The 17,423-nt window shown below is 38.0% G+C and overlaps 1 protein-coding gene across 2 annotated transcripts; it reads left to right on the top strand.

The window, feature by feature from the left end:
* Window positions 1-1,132: 1,132 nt before the first annotated feature.
* On the top strand, window positions 1,133-13,963 carry LOC102225315 (kinesin light chain 1-like). Of its 2 annotated transcripts, XM_023350924.1 has the most exons (14): window positions 1,133-1,351; window positions 3,367-3,621; window positions 5,008-5,073; window positions 6,290-6,454; window positions 6,705-6,780; window positions 7,654-7,799; window positions 7,875-7,957; window positions 8,733-8,820; window positions 9,094-9,195; window positions 10,234-10,407; window positions 10,515-10,614; window positions 11,123-11,294; window positions 11,422-11,488; window positions 13,547-13,963. In XM_023350924.1, exons 2-14 carry the CDS (start codon window positions 3,406-3,408, stop codon window positions 13,628-13,630), a joined length of 1,539 nt encoding a protein of 512 aa, XP_023206692.1. In that variant the 5' UTR covers window positions 1,133-1,351; window positions 3,367-3,405; the 3' UTR covers window positions 13,631-13,963. The 2 variants fall into 2 exon arrangements, with proteins under 2 accessions (XP_023206692.1, XP_023206693.1); XM_023350925.1 differs by lacking the exons at window positions 11,422-11,488; window positions 13,547-13,963 and having other exon boundaries at window positions 11,097-11,179.
* Window positions 13,964-17,423: the final 3,460 nt, after the last annotated feature.

A 17,423-nucleotide genomic window follows, 5' to 3' on the forward strand; every position in this document is an offset into this window, starting at 1 on the left:
GGTTTAGAGGGACTTAACTTTACACAGATGAGGTTTTAAATTAAAGCAGCATTTGTCTTCTCTACTGTCTAGTCAGAACTGATTTCTAATCCACTTTAGAAAAACATTATACCTTAAATATAAGGTATTCTGTGCATTCAGCATTGACTTTCATTGTTATATTAACAACATCCAATTCTACTTTATCTTTAAGATAACCTCTGCCTCCATCTTTGATTTTAATAAGAAAAAAATATCTGTATAATTCTCTGCATTTTTTTGACTGAGCTTTTCCTCATTGTTACAAAAGTCAATATATCAGAACTTAATAACACATAGCAACATATACTAACTAATAACCATGAACATAAAACATACTGTATGTAACATGGTAAGAAACACATCGAGTTAAAATCAAGTTTATAAATGAGCCACAAGGCTGAAAAACAAAAAGATAAAACATTTTAAAGTAAATGTAGCTTCTTTTTTTCAGATAAAACTAAGAATGTTTCCATAAAGCCCAAAAAGTATATAAAACGTAGAGTTTGTTACTGATAATGCGTCATGGCCTGCAGTTCCACTCTCCACCGAAAGAGGGCGCTTACCCAGCCAGGTCAAGAGCCCGGCTCCGCGGTGTATCATGGGATACGGATCAGGTAAGCTCCTCCGATTCATCAGGTTGAACATTACATTACGGAGTGAATACAGGAAGTAAACAGACAGAAATTTCAAAGTAAAAGCATATTGCATTGTTTTAACATTTTACTTTAAACATACTAAAATTATATGTTGTTCTTTTTTAGATAAAAATGTTAGCTTGCCTGTAAAGAATTACTACAGCAAATGGAGCTACTGCAAATGCACACATTTTGTTTTCTGGTAAATAATATAAATGGACACAGAGTACTTTCAATCTGAATTTGGACACCACTGTCCTAAACAATTTCCTGCCATTTGAGGGTGATATTTTGGTTCTTGCTCACTTAAATTTTATATATTTGATCTGGATTACTTTTATTTGTTTGTGGTGAAGCTGGTTTATTTTGTAAGAATCCAGTTTGTGTAAATTAATTCCATTGAGCCTCCTGCGCTCCTTGGACGTTTATTTTGAAGTGCTGAAGCGGAAGTGTCGTTTCTTCCAGCTCTAGCTTGATGCTGTTTGACAACAGGAGGAGCTGACAGCCGAAGAAGCGACAGGTGAATGATTTACAACATCCAAATTTCACCTGTCCAGCACTTCATTATATTAATGAAACCAAAACCGATCCTGTTCGTCTGTTTGCGGCTTTGGGCCTCCAACTAAAATTAACATATTGTTGCCTAAAGAGTTGCCAAAAGGAGTAACCCGCTACGGAGGAGCCTTGATTAGCAGGTATGCTATAAATAACTGTTATCGCCGAGCATTTGTTTATAGCTGTAAATGTGCTTATTTTTATATTTGTGTTAATTATGTAGCAGTTTTATCTGGCAGCAGCCGCTTTGCAGCGTCAAACGGAGGTTCTGTTTTGGCTGAAATCCGACACATTTAATTAATAAAACAACAAACGCGTCTGATGGCGTGACGCAGGTTTAATTATGTTGGCTTTTTAGCATAAATGCTCATCAATTCGCTTTTTTCCCCGATGTATGTGAGCTGAGGCCTGTTGCGCCGCCCACTGTAAACAAACAGTTACCGGGTCCTCCCATCCCTGCAGGTTTCACTGTTTAGCAACCACCATTTATGTTTCCTCTGAGTAATCTGCAGTCACTGTCTGCTCACCCCGTCCAGACGATTGGTTCAGGGATAATAAGGACATGTTTATAACCCCTATGTTTATCTGTGGCACTACAGATAAATAGTCCTGCATGTTTTAAATGTTTCACTACAGCTGGTCAAAATACTTAAATTATTTCTACACATTGAGTCAGTGTGATTCAGAAATAGAAAAACATCGAAAACAAGCAGGATATTGACTGTTATGGAAGAGAATCGGGGCCCCTCATGACTTTAATGGGAGAACAATGGTTTTAATGGGATAATCTGCAAAAGAAAACTCGTCTTAACTATTCTTAGAATTACAATTTTTAATCTAAGATTTATGGAAAAAGGCAGAATTGTGACTTTAATCTATAAATTCTGCTTTTAATCTGAGAATTTTGCACTAAAAAGACAGAATTCTGACTTGAATCTATTAATTCTGGTGAAAAGTGAGAATTCTTACTATATTCTGGATTTAATCTGATATTCTGTAAAGAAAACTCACTCGACTAATCTAAGAATTCTGACTTTGTTCTCTAAATTCTGCAAGAATTAAGATTTTAATCCAAGAATTCTGAATTGAACCTGAAAATTAAATTTTTTTCCAAAGATTCTTGATTACCGACTTGGCAGAACGCTGCCGCCGATGTTTGCATTAATATATACTGATGGTGTGCAGTTTATGGTTTTCTTTGGTTTGACTCCACCTGAGTACATCTGAAATCCAACACTTGTGAGAGTCACATTCTGTTGACTTTCTAACATCAAAGACATCAATGTGAACAAATGTGGAATAAAACACAATGAGCGTCTGCAGCGTAACGTTTGGCTGGGGAGTGGAAACAGGAAGAACCGGGTTAATGAAACAAAACGTTCTCCAGTTCTGGACATCAGAACCACAATCAGTGGAAAAACTAAAGAAAAGTACAGATTTCAACTTAAGACAAGGGAAAAAAGATTGCTGGTACCTTTAGTTTAATTTTTGTGGAAATTCAGTGTAAATGTTGCAGCAAAAAGATTGAAAAATTGTTCTTAATAATGCATTTTCTGTTAAAAGTGTATTTAAAAATACTAACTGGTTCCTGTAACTTTCTAAAGTAAAGTTAAAGTCAATAAGAGCTTTTATGGAAGTCCAGTGCTGAGTTGTGTCAACCAACCAGTAAAAGTCAAATGAAGATTTCAGGTCTTCTGTCTTGTTTTCATCAGTCGTCAGTTTTTACTATTTTCATTTGACTGTTATTGAGTTGTTCCCTCTTTCTTTCCTCCGGTTTGTTTCCATCAATTCTACAATTTCCTTTGTTCTCCACTTGTGAATGAGTCAAAGTTTGAAATCAGTTAAAACAAATCTTAATTTTTGGAATGATATATTTTTTTTCTCTTCACTAAAAGCTTTTAAAAGAATTTGTCCAAACTCATTCAGAGAAACATTCATATTTTTTTATTAATCAAGGTAGAAGAGGAAGTTGTTTTTGTTATTTTTGTGCAGCATAATGCAGAAGTTGTGTTTAGTTTCTGTCAGCTGTGAACCATGTTATTGTTGTTATTGTCGGCAGCTCAATGCAATTCAATATTTCCTCTTATTTTTTGATAGCAGCAATTCCACTTCGTTCTCCTTTTTGCTGTTTTAACCCTCTTTCTGCTGTTCTCAGGTCAGTCACAGGTAGAGCAGCATCATCGAAGCAGGAAGCATGTTGTCGGGGGAGGAGATCCTGTGCAGCACGCAGCAGGTGATCGCAGGGCTGGAAGCTCTGAAAGGGGAGAACCACAGTTTGCTGGACGACCTGCAGGAGGCGATGGAGAGCCACCCGGCGTCTCACAGCGGCGGCGGCGGCGTGGAGCAGGAGAAGAGCAGCATCATCCGACAGTCGCTGGAGAGGATCGAGCTGGGGCTGAGCGAGGCACAAGTACGTCAAACCTGCGACGCACGCTGCTGCTTCAGAAGTTACTTTAAAATGACTAAATTAGCCCCGCCCCCAACTTTTGATAATTCCCCTAAAGTGGGCGGGGCCAAGATACTCTGAACTTTTTAGACTCCTCTAGCGACTTTTTCTAAAAAGTGACTAGCGACTAATCTCGCAACTTTTTTCAGGTGTAATAGCCATGTTCAACCTAAAGAGGGCCCACAGTGACTTTAGAAGTTATTTTAACCAGTAACTAGGAAAACCCCGCCCCCAAAGTTAGAAACATTTCCTCTGAAGTTGGCGGGGCCTCAAGTGGATTAAATGGGGGGAAGGCACTGTTGGCAGCATAATGAATTTGTTGCTCTTTTTAGTGACCTTTCCGACCCCTCTAGCGACGTTTTTTTTCTTTTACCAAAATATGACTATCTAGAAAAAGATCCAGAGAGTTTTTTCTGAGATTTCAAAGACTTTTATGGCAACATGTGAAAGTTACCCATCACTCTGCAGCTCTGCTGTGTCCAGAGCGAGCAGCCAGTGCCTTGATACCCAACATAGTGTGTAACGCTAAGTAAGTGGTACTGGTGTAACCAATGGGAAAATTCAACTGCAGTAGCCTGTCCAACCCAAAGAGGGCAGCACTGAGACTGTTTTTTTAGCAAGATGTTGCAGAATTAAACAAAAGAACACACAAATGGTAACATTTGCACAGAAACATAAAGATAGGCCCTTAAGCATCCATTTATAGTTTATCAGCAAAAAATTTTCATTTTGGCCTTAGTTACTTTTTAAAAAGACTTAAAAGTGCAAATGAAACTGATATTTCTAAAAGTTCAGAAGCTTTCATTTCATTATTCTTAGTCTTTTGATATTTATTATAAATATCTTGGCTACTTTGTCGCTACATATCGTGACTTTTTAGATCTTCAATCTAGAGACTGCACGCTGCTGCTCTAGAAGTTATTTTAAACTGTAACTAGAATAGTTTCGCCCCCAAATTTGAAAAAATTCCCCTACGGTGGGCGGGGCCACGATACACTGAGGGGCGTGGCCAAGTGGGTTAAGTGGGAGGAAATCACTGTTGGCAGGTTAACAAATTTGCTGTTCTATTTAGCAACTTTTAAACTCCTCTACAACTTTTTTTTTCTCCAATATGTGACCATTGACAAATAAACTTTTGCAACGTTTTTCTGTTTGATTGCTGTTATTGTTGATTCTGTTTCAAATTGGTTTTGATGAACTGTGTGAAGTCCTTTCTCGGTTCCATATCTGTGAAATGTGCTACAAAAATAACACTTACTTATTCATTAGCTTTTTCAGATTAAGATCATAAATCTTTATTCATCTTGAGTTCCTAGTTAACAAATAGTTTTTTTTAAATACTCTGTGCAGGTGATGATGGCTCTGTCGTCTCATCTTGGCTCACTGGAAGCAGAGAAGCAAAAGTTACGAGCTCAGGTAAGACATGAGTGAAATAATACATTTTTTAAGTTCTGTAACTAAAGTTACCAAATCTTTTGCTTGGATTTTGACTAAATCAAATGTTAGGCTATGATCACACAGCAGGCGAATGATGTGTGATCCATCTATGACTTTTTCACAGCAGTCTGAGCGGCCTGATTCCAAACTTTTCACCCAGAAAAAAAAAGATTTGTTCCACTTCTGTATGGAAATAAATTAACATATGTGATAATTGTCAAAACCTTAGCAGTACAGATGCAAATTTTTCAATGTCTAGCGATTTGATTCCAATTTTTAGGGTTCAATTTGACTTATTATTTTTAATTCAAAGACCAATTTTTCTATTCAAATGGTCTGGGAATTTTGCTTAAATCATGTGACTGACAAGATGAAAAGACAGTGTAAACAACTAACACATTTAATTAAAATAATTCTATAAGATTCCATAGTTTATCCATTTACATCAGTTGATGTCTAAACAAAAATATTTAAACTACCAGTATTAGCTTAGCTTAGCTACCTAGCTTTTTCTTAAATAAAAATATATCAATTAATCATAACACATGCAGCGGCCGAGTGAATGCGTGATGTTCAGATATTAACAGCAACGACGTACGACTGAAACGCATTTTCAAATCGATTTTGAGCATTTTGAATTAATTCGGAATTCCCTGGATTAGGAATCGCGATTCTTTACAGAGTCAAATTGTTTTTCTGCACCTCTACTCTTCAGTCAGAAAGCTCATGTCACATTTTGTCCAACTTTTACGTCATTGACGAGACACGACTCATAATTCTGCACCAAAAGATGAAGCATTCGGTAAATCTGGACGTCAAGAATGGAAGAAATGAGTCAGTGAACGCATCACAATCCCACCACTCTCAGCTCTGACTCCACATCCAAACAGAATTCTCTACAGAAGTTGCAGGCAAATTTCCTTTTGCCTGATTTTGCTATTTTTTTGTATCTTGTATGAATTATTGTCATTTTTGTAGTTAAAATAGCAACATTTTCACTTAACTTTATATTTTGGTCCATCTGATGTTGTAATTTTTAACTATTAAATGATTGATAATTTGATTAGTTACTCAGTACTTGAGTAGACTTTTTACCAAACACTTTTTAACTTTTACTTGAGTAGAAATATGTTGAAGTAGTGTTACTCTTGAGCAAAATATTTGTGTACTTTACCCACCTCTGGTCCGCCCTCAGGTGCGCCGTCTCGTTCAGGAGAACCAGTGGCTGAGGGACGAACTCGCCGGCGCTCAGCAGCGGCTGCAGGACAAGGAGCAGGAGGTCGTGACCCTGGAGGAGCAGAACAAACACCTGCAGTTCATGTCCTCCATACGCAAATACGACCAGGATGAGCCGCCTCTGGTGAGAACCAGCAACCTGCAGACTCCTCACCGATCCGACTGTCCAGGGAACAAAACATTTCAATTTAAACCCCTGAAATAAGAGAAACAGTTTCGCTAACTAAGCAGCTGCAATCACATTTTAGACAAACGTCCTGATACTGATGTCAGTGCCGATTATTGATGAAACCCAACAAGAGAAAGAGGGTGTACTTTCTTTTTTCAGTGTCTGTTGGAGCTGTTTTAAATGTTTGTGCTGCTTTTTATGTCAGGATGAGAAAGAAACTTCCTCCAACAAGGAGTCTCTGGATGATTTGTTTCCTGCTGAAGATGAGGAACCGTCCCAGAGTAAGACGTTACGATTTCAGATTACGCTTACCGTCACGCTCTCATGCTACAGAAATGGTTGGACTACAGAAAGAATGTTTTCCAAAATTTAGAAAGCAACCAAAATAAATTTGTGTTGATCAGTAAAGAAGAAAACTTCTTATTTTAGTCTTGGTGCAATAAAATGTTAAAAGCCTAAAGAAAAAAAGATGAATATAAGAATATTGTTTGAAAGAAAAAAGAATAAAGTTGGTGAGTCGCATTATTGATACATCAGATTTATCAGTAAATATCAGATTTGTTTCCAAGTTGTAGCTTTGAAGCGGATTTCTTAATAATTTAACTTAAGACAAGACATTTTTTCTACGTTGTAAGTTAAATAATCTGCCAGTGGAACTAGAACTTTTTCATCAATAAGAAGGGATTATTAATTTAAAACAAGCTCCTATATCTTGCTGAAAACTTACTTGTAAGTTAATTTTGTATTATTTCAAGTTTATTAAGGCATTTGGACTAGAAACTATACAACTGTTTTGTTGTTGACTTAAAATCCAGAAACCACTTGCTTGCTGCGTTCTTCTTGGTTGTGCAGGAGGCTCCACTTCTGCTTTTCAAAGATGTACAGTTGTATAATTGAGCATCTGTTTGCAGCCATTTTCATGTGTAAATGTTGATTTGGTGGGCGTGACAGGCAGCTGCTTGTTTGGATTTAAAGTGACAGAGGCCCTAAAATGGATCATTCTGAATTGATCAGACTAAAATCTTATAATCCAAGAATGATTTTATGTAAAACATTTAGTGAACAGGTTTTGTATAAATTATGGATTTATCCTAAACTGTTCAAGAAATCATTTATACTTTTATTATATAAACGTTTTGGTTTTTTTTTTCCAGTTTCCCAGCCTCATCACAGCAGCGCGGCGGCGGCGGCCCAGCAGGGCGGCTACGAGATCCCCGCCCGCCTCCGAACGCTCCACAACCTGGTCATCCAGTACGCGTCTCAAGGTCGCTACGAGGTCGCCGTGCCGCTCTGCAAACAGGTGAGACCGGCGGCTCGCCGTCTGCTCCTGTTTCTGACCAAAGCGGCCGCAGAGCTGATGATGTCGCCCCAACAGGCTCTGGAAGACCTGGAGAAGTCCTCCGGCCACACACACCCGGACGTAGCAACCATGCTCAACATCCTGGCTCTGGTGTACAGGTGAGGCGGCAGAGACCAGGGTCAACCTCACAGCTGGGGAGTAACTGCTTACATTTGCTCAATTACATTTCCTTCAGTAACGTTTTTAGGAGTATTTTTACTACACTGTGAAGTATTTCTATTTTTACTTGAGTCAAATTTCTGGATTTTTTTCTATCCACTGATTGAAAAACAAACATGTTTTAACCAGAAATTCACCAGACTCAGACACACACCTGCAGTTTCTGTTAAAGTTTCATCAGTTTTTTTTTTTTTATGAAAGAAACTGATTCGGAAAAATTTTCTTTGACTTGATTTTGTTATTTTGTAATTATTTATGAGAATCATTTTTGTTATTAGAATGCCAAAATTTCCACTTAACTTTATATTTTAGTCAGTTTAATGATGTAATTTTTAAATATTAAATGATTGATAATTTGATCAGTTACTCAATAGTTGAGTAAACTTTTTACCAAATACTTTTTTACTCTTGAGTAATTTCTTGAACGGCTACTTTTTACTTTTACTTGAGTAAAAATATGTTGAAGTAGTGCTGCTCTTATATGAGTACATTTTTTGTGTACTCTACCAACCTCTCGTCAACATTTCTTTAAAAAAATAAGAGATAATTAGCTAATTTAAGTAGAAATGTCACAAAATCCAATTAAAAAAACAACAAAAAGTAAAGATATTATGGTTCTGTTTTTATTAAATGAGGTAAAGAAAAATACATTTTGGTGATTATATAATAATTGAAGTTCACACTTTTGTTGACTGATTTTTGTTTTAATTGCAGAGATCAGAACAAGTATAAAGAGGCAGCGAACCTGCTGAACGATGCGTTGGCGATCAGAGAGAAAACTCTTGGCATGGATCATCCGGCTGTAAGAAATCATCTTTAATTAATCAGTACAACAGCAGAATTACAACTTTATTCCCATGATTATACACATGCTATTACAACTACGCCCCGTTATTCTGACTTTATCCCCGTTTTATTACGAATATGTTCTTATATAACATATAAGTCCATATTCTTATATGTTTTTCTGTTTTTAATAAATCTGTAAAACAGATTTAACTCTCCTGATCTTCACTTTTCACTCTGTTTTTGTCTCAAACGCAGTAATTATGATGTGTTTTGTGTGTTTTTGCAGGTGGCAGCTACACTGAACAACCTGGCTGTGCTTTATGGTAAAAGAGGAAAATACAAAGAAGCGGAGCCGCTTTGTAAACGAGCGCTGGAGATCCGAGAGAAAGTAAGACGAGAAGACTTTATAATTATCACTATTTATTATAAACCAAAACTGCTTGCCTACACTTTTACTAAATACATTTTGTCTAGGGACACAAGACATACATAATAAACACTGAAAAAAATGCAGTATAATAACCATATACCAAATAAAATATGTTTTTATAAATTAGCTGCATTTTTATTTTAATCTCATCAATCAAAATCGGAATCAGCAGGTCAGGCTTTTTAAAGATCAGTGAAAACCTCAATCACTCTTATTAAGTTAAACATCTGCATTATTTCATCCACTTTATGCAAAACGGCCGTCCTGCTGTGACTGAAACAATCCCTCGTCATGATGACACCACCGCCATGCTTTAACAGACTCAGACGTGTCGGTCCGTCATTTCTAAACATCCGCAGTTGTTGACAAATGGCTCCAGATTACTTTCCAAACTTGTGTAGAGCCAAAATGTTAACATCTTCATCAGCTTGGCATTTTCAGCTCCACTTATTAAAGGGGCGGTGTCACACAAAATCAACTTGTTTTAGATTTACATCACAATGTTATTCCTGGGGTGTTGATTTGATTCTTTCATGCATGTTTAAGAAATCCTTGAATCTCCATGGCAACCATTCAGCTGTAAAATGCCTAGGTGGACCTAGCTCCGCCTTAGAGACAATTAGCAAACAGCTGGTGGAACTGTGGAGTTTGTTATATGAGCTGCTGCTCAGTTCAATGCTGGTAAAAACACAGTTAAAGAAATAATAGAGGAGCCGTGTTGGGATGACTTCCTGAAGGCGGAGTTTAACAGAGCAGGAGTTTTAAAGAGACAGACTCATGTATAATTTAAGTCGTATTTAACATTTATAGCATTTTTATAACAACTGATGGTAACATAGTTGCTTGATTATGCTACAAAATGACACTATGTGGCTGGAAAATACATAAATAATTTTCCAGCTGCTTAAATAGTTCAGTGGAATAAAGTAAAGCTGGTCCTGACCTTCCGGTTCAGATTAAAGTCACGGGTCTGCTCTCTGTGCCTGCGTGGTTCAGGTTCTGGGTACGGACCACCCCGACGTGGCCAAGCAGCTCAACAACCTGGCGCTGCTGTGCCAGAACCAGGGGAAGTACCAGGAAGTGGAGCAGTACTACGAACGTGCTCTGCACATCTACCAGAGCAAACTGGGACCGGACGACGCCAACGTGGCGAAAACCAAGAACAACCTGGTGAGACGAGACAGAAACCCATTTCTAATCCCGTTTGTAATCCCTGCTAATCTGGTGAAAAAAAAACCTCAAAAGCAGACATGTTTGTTTTTGTTTTTTCTTTTCAGGCATCATGTTATCTGAAACAGGGAAAATACAGACAAGCGGAAGCGCTTTACAAAGAGATTCTGACCAGAGCTCATGAAAAAGAATTTGGATCTGTGGAAGGTAAATTAATCTTTAAAAATGTTTTTTTTTTTTCTTATTTCTCCTTTCTTTCTCAATTTCTTTATTTCTTGGGGGTTTTTTTCTTTCTTTGTTTCTCTTTTCCTTGTTTCTTTCACTAAGTTGTGCCTCAACAATCCCATTTATCAACTTAAAAGTGAAGCTTCTAGTAGAAAGTTCTTATTGTTGCAGCTGAAATTAGACAAAGTATTTTCTAGACCCATAAAACAGAAAATATTTGACAGTTTGGAAACTCAACACCTTTTCTTTTAAGTTTGAGAACATTTTTCTGTCCTACAATAACTTTTTTTCCTTTGGTTTTATTAAAATTGCGCATGTTTAATTTATTACTGTGCAGTTAAAAAGAAAAAAATCTATTAATTCAATCAAGAAATTATTTTTGACTTGGTGATTTTGTCCCAAAGACCAAAACGTTGGATGTGCCGGCCGAACATCTGGAAAGTGAATCTTTAACGTTTTTTCAGTCGTTTTTGCCGTGTCTGTCGTCTAGGAGACGGCCGTCCCCGCTGGTCCAACATGGAGGACGGCGGCACCGCGCAGGACGGACTGAAGCGCAGCAGCTCCTTCACCAAACTCCGGGAGTCGATACGCCGGAGCAGCGAGAAGCTGGTCCGCAAGCTAAAAGGAGTCGGGATGGAGGAGGTGACCCCGAGGAATGCTGGGTAATTTTCCAGAACATGGCAGCAGAAATCCCACTTTAACTTGATCTGGAACCACAATGAGTAAAAAAAAATACTAAAATGGCTTCTACTGTTTTGCTTGGTGGCTAATCTTTTGTTTCCTTTGCAGGATGAAGAGGGCGAACTCTCTGAACGTGTTGAACGTTGGAGCCAGAGAAAATCTCAATGGCACCCAGGTGATTTTCAGAGACAAAACATCCAGGGTTTTTTTACGGAAGAGGATTAGGGCCACCGAAAAAAAAAAGAATTCTGACTTTAATCTCAGAATTCTTTTTTTTTTTTTCAGTGGCCCTAATCCTCTTCCGTAGTTTTTAAAGCTGTGATTTGTAGAGAAAAAGCTTAACATACATAAACAGCGCTATGCACCGCTAACCCTGACATGCTAACGCTACACTGACATGGTATTTAGCGGAAGCTAATGCTAAAGCTCTAATTTAATGAGCTTTTTATCATTAAACACAAGTTTAAAGTTTTCTTGTTTTAACGAGTTTTGCATCTCATTATGAAAATTTTCTAATTTGAACCATTTTTTTATTTCTTATATGTTTTTTGTCATTTTAATGAGTTTCTCCTCTTTTTATTGGGACATTTTTCTCTTGGCGAGTTTTTAATCTCATATGAGTTTTCTTGTTTTACATATTGTTACAATGAGATCCTGAATCTATTTCCAAACTCTGGCTGTTTAGTTCTTTCTTAGATCAGGGATTGTCTGATCAGGTCTTTTGCTGCCAATTTTCATTCCAATCACCCTTGAGGGCCAATCATTGCCGATCACCTGGAAGGGCTGTTAATTTTTTGCGTTAGGTATAAATGCTGATCTGGCAAAATGGAAAAATGACCTGGCAAAAAATTCACCTAAAATGCTAAATACTTGCAGGCACAATACAGCAGCTATTCAGTAAAAAGGACGACTGAAAAACCTGCAATCAGTAAAACAATATTTAACAGTAAGACTCTCTGTACCATAAATTATGCATGAGTCAAATAAATCTGCCTATATCAAATAATGTCAAGAAAACATTCATTCAAAGTCAAATGCAGGTTGCATCAAAATAAACAACCCTGAGTTACTAAATCCTAACTTCTTGATAGCTTGGCTAGCTGATTAATGCTGGTTCTGATTGGCTAGCTGATTAATGCTGGTTCTGACTGGCTAGCTGATTAATGCTGGTTCTGGTTGGCTAGCTGATTAATGCTGGTTCTGGTTGGCTAGCTGATTAATACTGGTTCTGACTGGCTAGCTGATTAATGCTGGTTCTGGTTGGCTAGCTGATTAATACTGGTTCTGATTGGTTGGTTCTGACCAAGTGGAGTAATTCTGCAGGGAGGATGCAGAGGAGACTGATTATTTTCAGAGATTATCTGTCTTATGTTAGGGCATAGCGAAGGTTTTAATACATATGTAAAATATTTTTTTGTTGTTTTAGTTACGTGCTGCAGCTTTAAGCAGACGTTCGGTGTGAGATTCACTGCCAGGTGGAGGTTGAGCGGCGCTCCGTCTGTAAAATATTTCTACCAGTAGCGCGTAGCGGCGGTCCAATAGCGAGAGCAGATCCCAGCGTCTTACAGCTCGAAGACTTAAATTATTTTTCAGATAGCTACAGTATCTGACCATCATGCTCTTCCGGGCATGATGGTCAGATATGAAAAAGAAAAAAAAGGCCCTTTGGATGTCATTTTTTTCCTGCATTGAGCCTCCATGTAGCCAAACTCCGTCATGTGTTTGTTTTTTAAATGCCATATTAGATTCGTTGTGTTGATGCATTTTGACGCGCTTCACCCCTAAGGTAATTTTCCGCCGCAACATGTAAACGTCCACATTCACTCAGAGCGTTGTAGTTCCACACGACATCGCTTAGGACTTGCTGCTGCGCGCTTGAGCCGTGTGAAGGAAAGAGGAGATCAGCTGCACACGCAGGCTGTGAAGTGAGATAAATGTGATCGGTTTTGCTGATTGGCCACAAGAGACTGTGATGGGCGATCACCGATTATACACCTTTTCACGGAAATTGGCCGATTATGGTCGGTGGCCGATCGATTGACACACCTCTACTTTAGACTCTTATGTGAGCATTTCTCTCTGATTATCCAAACTGAGATCAATATGGCCGCTGTCCTCTACAAGTAAGATACTGACTGCTCATTGGTACTTAACAGAAACTCAGTTTACATCAGCAGTGTGTGTTTGCATTGTTCTGAATGTTGTGATGATTATTCTGTTTTCTGCTCCTCAGTCCAGCCACCTGGTGGACAGTCGAGGCCTGAGCTGCAGCACGCAGAGCCTGAACAGACGGGGATCGCTCGGTGGGACCAGCTAACACACACATAACACAAATCATTTAAATACAAGAAAAACTGATGGATTGTTTAAAAACTGGACTCAAAAATGCTGCTGTGAATCAGCATCAAGAGGATTCCCCATCATGAGTCTCCGAAAGATGGTCGCTGCAAAGTGGGGGTCAAAGGTCAAATTTGACTATAGCAGAGTTATCCTGACCAGCAACAAGGTTTAAGTCTGTCTGCAACATTTCCTTTACTTGCTCCTGTTTTCTTAATTGTGAGAATCAAGTTTAACAATTTTTAACGCTAAATCTTAAAAACAAAACAAAATAATCTATTTATTCTTTTTACAACCAAGAAAAAATCTAAAAATCTCAAATAGTTTCATTATAAACGTTCATCAAAAAGAAAAAAAGTAAAAATTGTGTTTATAAAGTAGGTTTTTATTAACTTTAACATATCTATCAATTATAAAGTTATTTTTTTATCTTCGATTTGGGATCAAAATTGCAACATTTGTTCCATTTCCAGCTGCTGAGTTACTTTTTCAAACTGCACTGAATCAAATCCTTTCAATCAATCAACCAAATTTTATTTGTATAGCACATTTCAGCAGCAAGGCATTTCTAGGTGCTTTACATCATTACAAACACAGAATCACAATGCAATATAGAATCAATCATTAAGTCAAATTCCATCAATAAATTTGTAATTGATTACGTTTCAAATACAATTCTAAACAGGTGGATTTTTAGTTGAGATTTAAAAGAAGTCAGTGTTTCAGCTGTTTTACAGTTTTCTGGAAGTTTGTTCCAAATTCGTGGTGCATAGATGGTGAAAGCTGCTTCTCCTCGTTTGGTTCTGGTTCTGGGGATGCAGAGCAGAACCAGAACCAGAACCTGAGAGGTCTGGAAGGTTCATACAACAACAGCAGATCTTTAATGTATTGTGGTGCTAAGCCGTTCAGTGATTTATAAACTAACAACAGTATTTTAAAGTCTATTCTTTGAGCTACAGGGAGCCAGTGGAGAGACTTTAAAACTGGTGTTATGTGCTCTACCTTCCTGGTTTTAGTCAGAACGCCAGCAGCAGCATTCTGGATCAGCTGCAGCTGTTTGATTGATTTGTTGGACAGACCTGTGAAGACGCTGTTGCAATAATCAATACGACTGAAGATGAACGCATGGATGAGTTTCTCTGGATCTGGCTGAGACATTAGTCCTTTAATCCTGGAAATGTTCTTCAGGTGATAGAAGGCCGACTTTGTAACTGTCTTTATGTGGCTCTGGAGGTTCAGGTCAGAGTCCATCACTACTCCCAGGTTTCGGGCTGATCGCTGGTTTTCAGTTGTAATAACTGAAGCTGTGCATTGACTCTAGATCTATAACTCTAGATCTATAACTCTAGATCTATAACTCTAGATCGTTCCTCTTTAGGTCCAAAAATAATAACTTCAGTTTTGTTTCTGTTCAGCTGGAGAAAGTTTTGGCACATTGTCAGGTCTAAATACCTATTAAACAAAACACAGGAAAGACAAGAGAGTTAGATTCTTTGTTTCTCGCGAGGAGAGCAGACAGAGATGTGCTTTCAGTTACAAATCTCCAACCGCTCTGAAAAACACATCTCCCGCTCCTCTATTTTATTGATTTCAGGATCCCTGCCACACGGGGCGCTGCAACTCTATGGGGTGGGGTCAAAGCATTCATCACATGGTTGCAGCGCTAATAACATTCACTAGTCTAGACACATGTTATCTATACTCTAAATCTTTCTTGCTCCAGGCACGGTGTGGAATAAGACACGTTGCATAGCTTCAAAGCAACGGCTTTGTATCACAAAGCAGCACAGAGCAGAGTTTATTGTCAGGCTTGTAAAACTCTGCTGGGAGCAATTAACACTTCCGTCTCTCGTAGGAAGTCCTGCAGGGCAACAGCTGCTGAGAGTAGCTGTCACCTCTCTCTTCCAAGGAAGGATTTAAGAAGGAATCAGAATTAAATCAACATACAGAAACATTATCTAAATGTAACTACAAAAGCTACATGATACAACAAATATTTGATAATTACTAATAATACAATTTACCTAACACACATCCACACATTTATCTGTTCTAAGCATCTGTTCAGTGATTGGATGGGGTCAAAGGTCACCTGGTGACATCGTAATGTAGAGCTGTGTGTCATCTGCATAGTTATGGTAGCTAATATTATTTCCTGCTATAACCTGAGCTAGTGGGAGCATATAAATATTGAATAAAAGGGGTCCTAGGATGGAACCTTGGGGTACCCCACATGTGACCTTTGACCTCTTTGATGAAAAGTTTTCAATTGAAACAAAGAAATCCCTGTTCTTTATGTAGGATTTAAACCAGTTAAGCACTGGACCGGAGAGTCCGACCCAACTCTCCAGTCGATTCAGTAATATGTCATGGTCAACAGTGTCAAAAGCTGCACTGAGATCCAACAGAACCAGCACTGTGGTTCTGCCACAGTCTGTATTTATATGGATGTCATTGAACACTTTTACGAGGGCGGTCTCTGTGCTGTGGTAACCATGGAAACCAGACTGGAAGGAGTCAAAGAGGTTGGTTATAGTTAGGAAGCTAGTTAATTGTTTACACACAGCTTTTTCAATAACTTTGCTGATGAATCAGAGGTCAGAGGTCGGCCTGTAATTCTGCATTAGTGATTTGTCCAGATTGTTCTTTTTTATAAGTGGTTTGATTACTGCTGTTTTCAAAGCCTGGGGGAAAACGCCTGATGAGAGCGATGAGTTTACTATTTGGATCAGATCAGCAGCAATAACAGGCAGGACGTTCTTAAAGAAATGTGAGGGTAAAACATCCAGACAGCAGGAACTGCAGCTTAGTTGACTTATAATTTCCTGTAGGGTTTTATAATTAAGTAGTTGGAATTTGAAAAACCTATTCCCCTCCTGGCCCGTGGGGGCGCTGCACCAACAACCACTGAAGGAAACAACATAAAAACCTCTGCAGAAGACACTGAGCGCAACTTTACATTTCTTCATGAAATGTAAACAGAGATGGAGTAGCGTCAGATTTTAGAGGTTGGAGGATTTTTCTTATTTTTGGCTAAAGACCACGAGCCGTTTCTCATGGTAGCGCTAGGCTAGCATGTTTGTTTTGCTTGTATTTACCCAGAATGCCCTGCACTGTAGACTACTTATTAGGCAAGCAAACTAGAGTTCAATTAAAGTGGACCAAACAGGACTGGTGTAAATGTATGACATTGTATTTTGGCCGTTGATTAAAAAAAGAAAAATAAATTTCTGCCACAAACCTGAACATTTTCTAGGAGAAAAAGTCAATCTGTGAGTTTGAAAAGTCAAAAATTTGCAAAGGAAAAATTGAAATCCTGAAATTAATCTCAGAAATTTTCTAGAAAACATCTTGGAAAGAAACAATTTTCACAGTTTGAAGCCAAAATTTCCACGATTATTTAAAAGTTCTGGATTTTTTTGGTCTAAATTTAATTATTTTTTGTCTTTCTATCTACAACAGCCTTAGTATGCTGCCACATAAATGGACCTTAGTTTGAAACTACATAATAGATTCAACTGGCAACAGAAATCTGACAGATTAGGAGAATTTTTAACAAAAGGATAATTTTTAAATTAGGTTAAACACTAAGATGGTTTCTCTCTTGTTGAGTCAATTTCTGCTTTAATAGATTAAATTAGATTAAATTTGACGAGCCCTGACTCAGGTCCTGCCCTTTTTACCAAATAGAAAAAGTGATTTACAGATTCTTTCTCTACACAAATAAAACAACTTTACTGCATTTCTATTAACATTTTGCAGGTTTTATTTGT

This window comes from Xiphophorus maculatus, chromosome 18, assembly GCF_002775205.1.
Source record: "Xiphophorus maculatus strain JP 163 A chromosome 18, X_maculatus-5.0-male, whole genome shotgun sequence".
Lineage (NCBI taxonomy): Eukaryota > Metazoa > Chordata > Actinopteri > Cyprinodontiformes > Poeciliidae > Xiphophorus > Xiphophorus maculatus.

What these genes read in the sequence shown, in the direction of transcription:
- LOC102225315 (XM_023350924.1), top strand. Translation starts at nt 3,406, where the DNA reads ATGTTGTCGGGGGAGGAGATCCTGTGCAGCACGCAGCAGGTGATCGCA. An exon ending in AGAATTTGGATCTGTGGAAG is followed by an intron (nt 10,615 to 11,122) that starts GTAAATTAATCT and finishes TCTGTCGTCTAG; the next exon opens with GAGACGGCCGTCCCCGCTGG. An exon ending in GTGACCCCGAGGAATGCTGG is followed by an intron (nt 11,295 to 11,421) that starts GTAATTTTCCAG and finishes TTTCCTTTGCAG; the next exon opens with GATGAAGAGGGCGAACTCTC.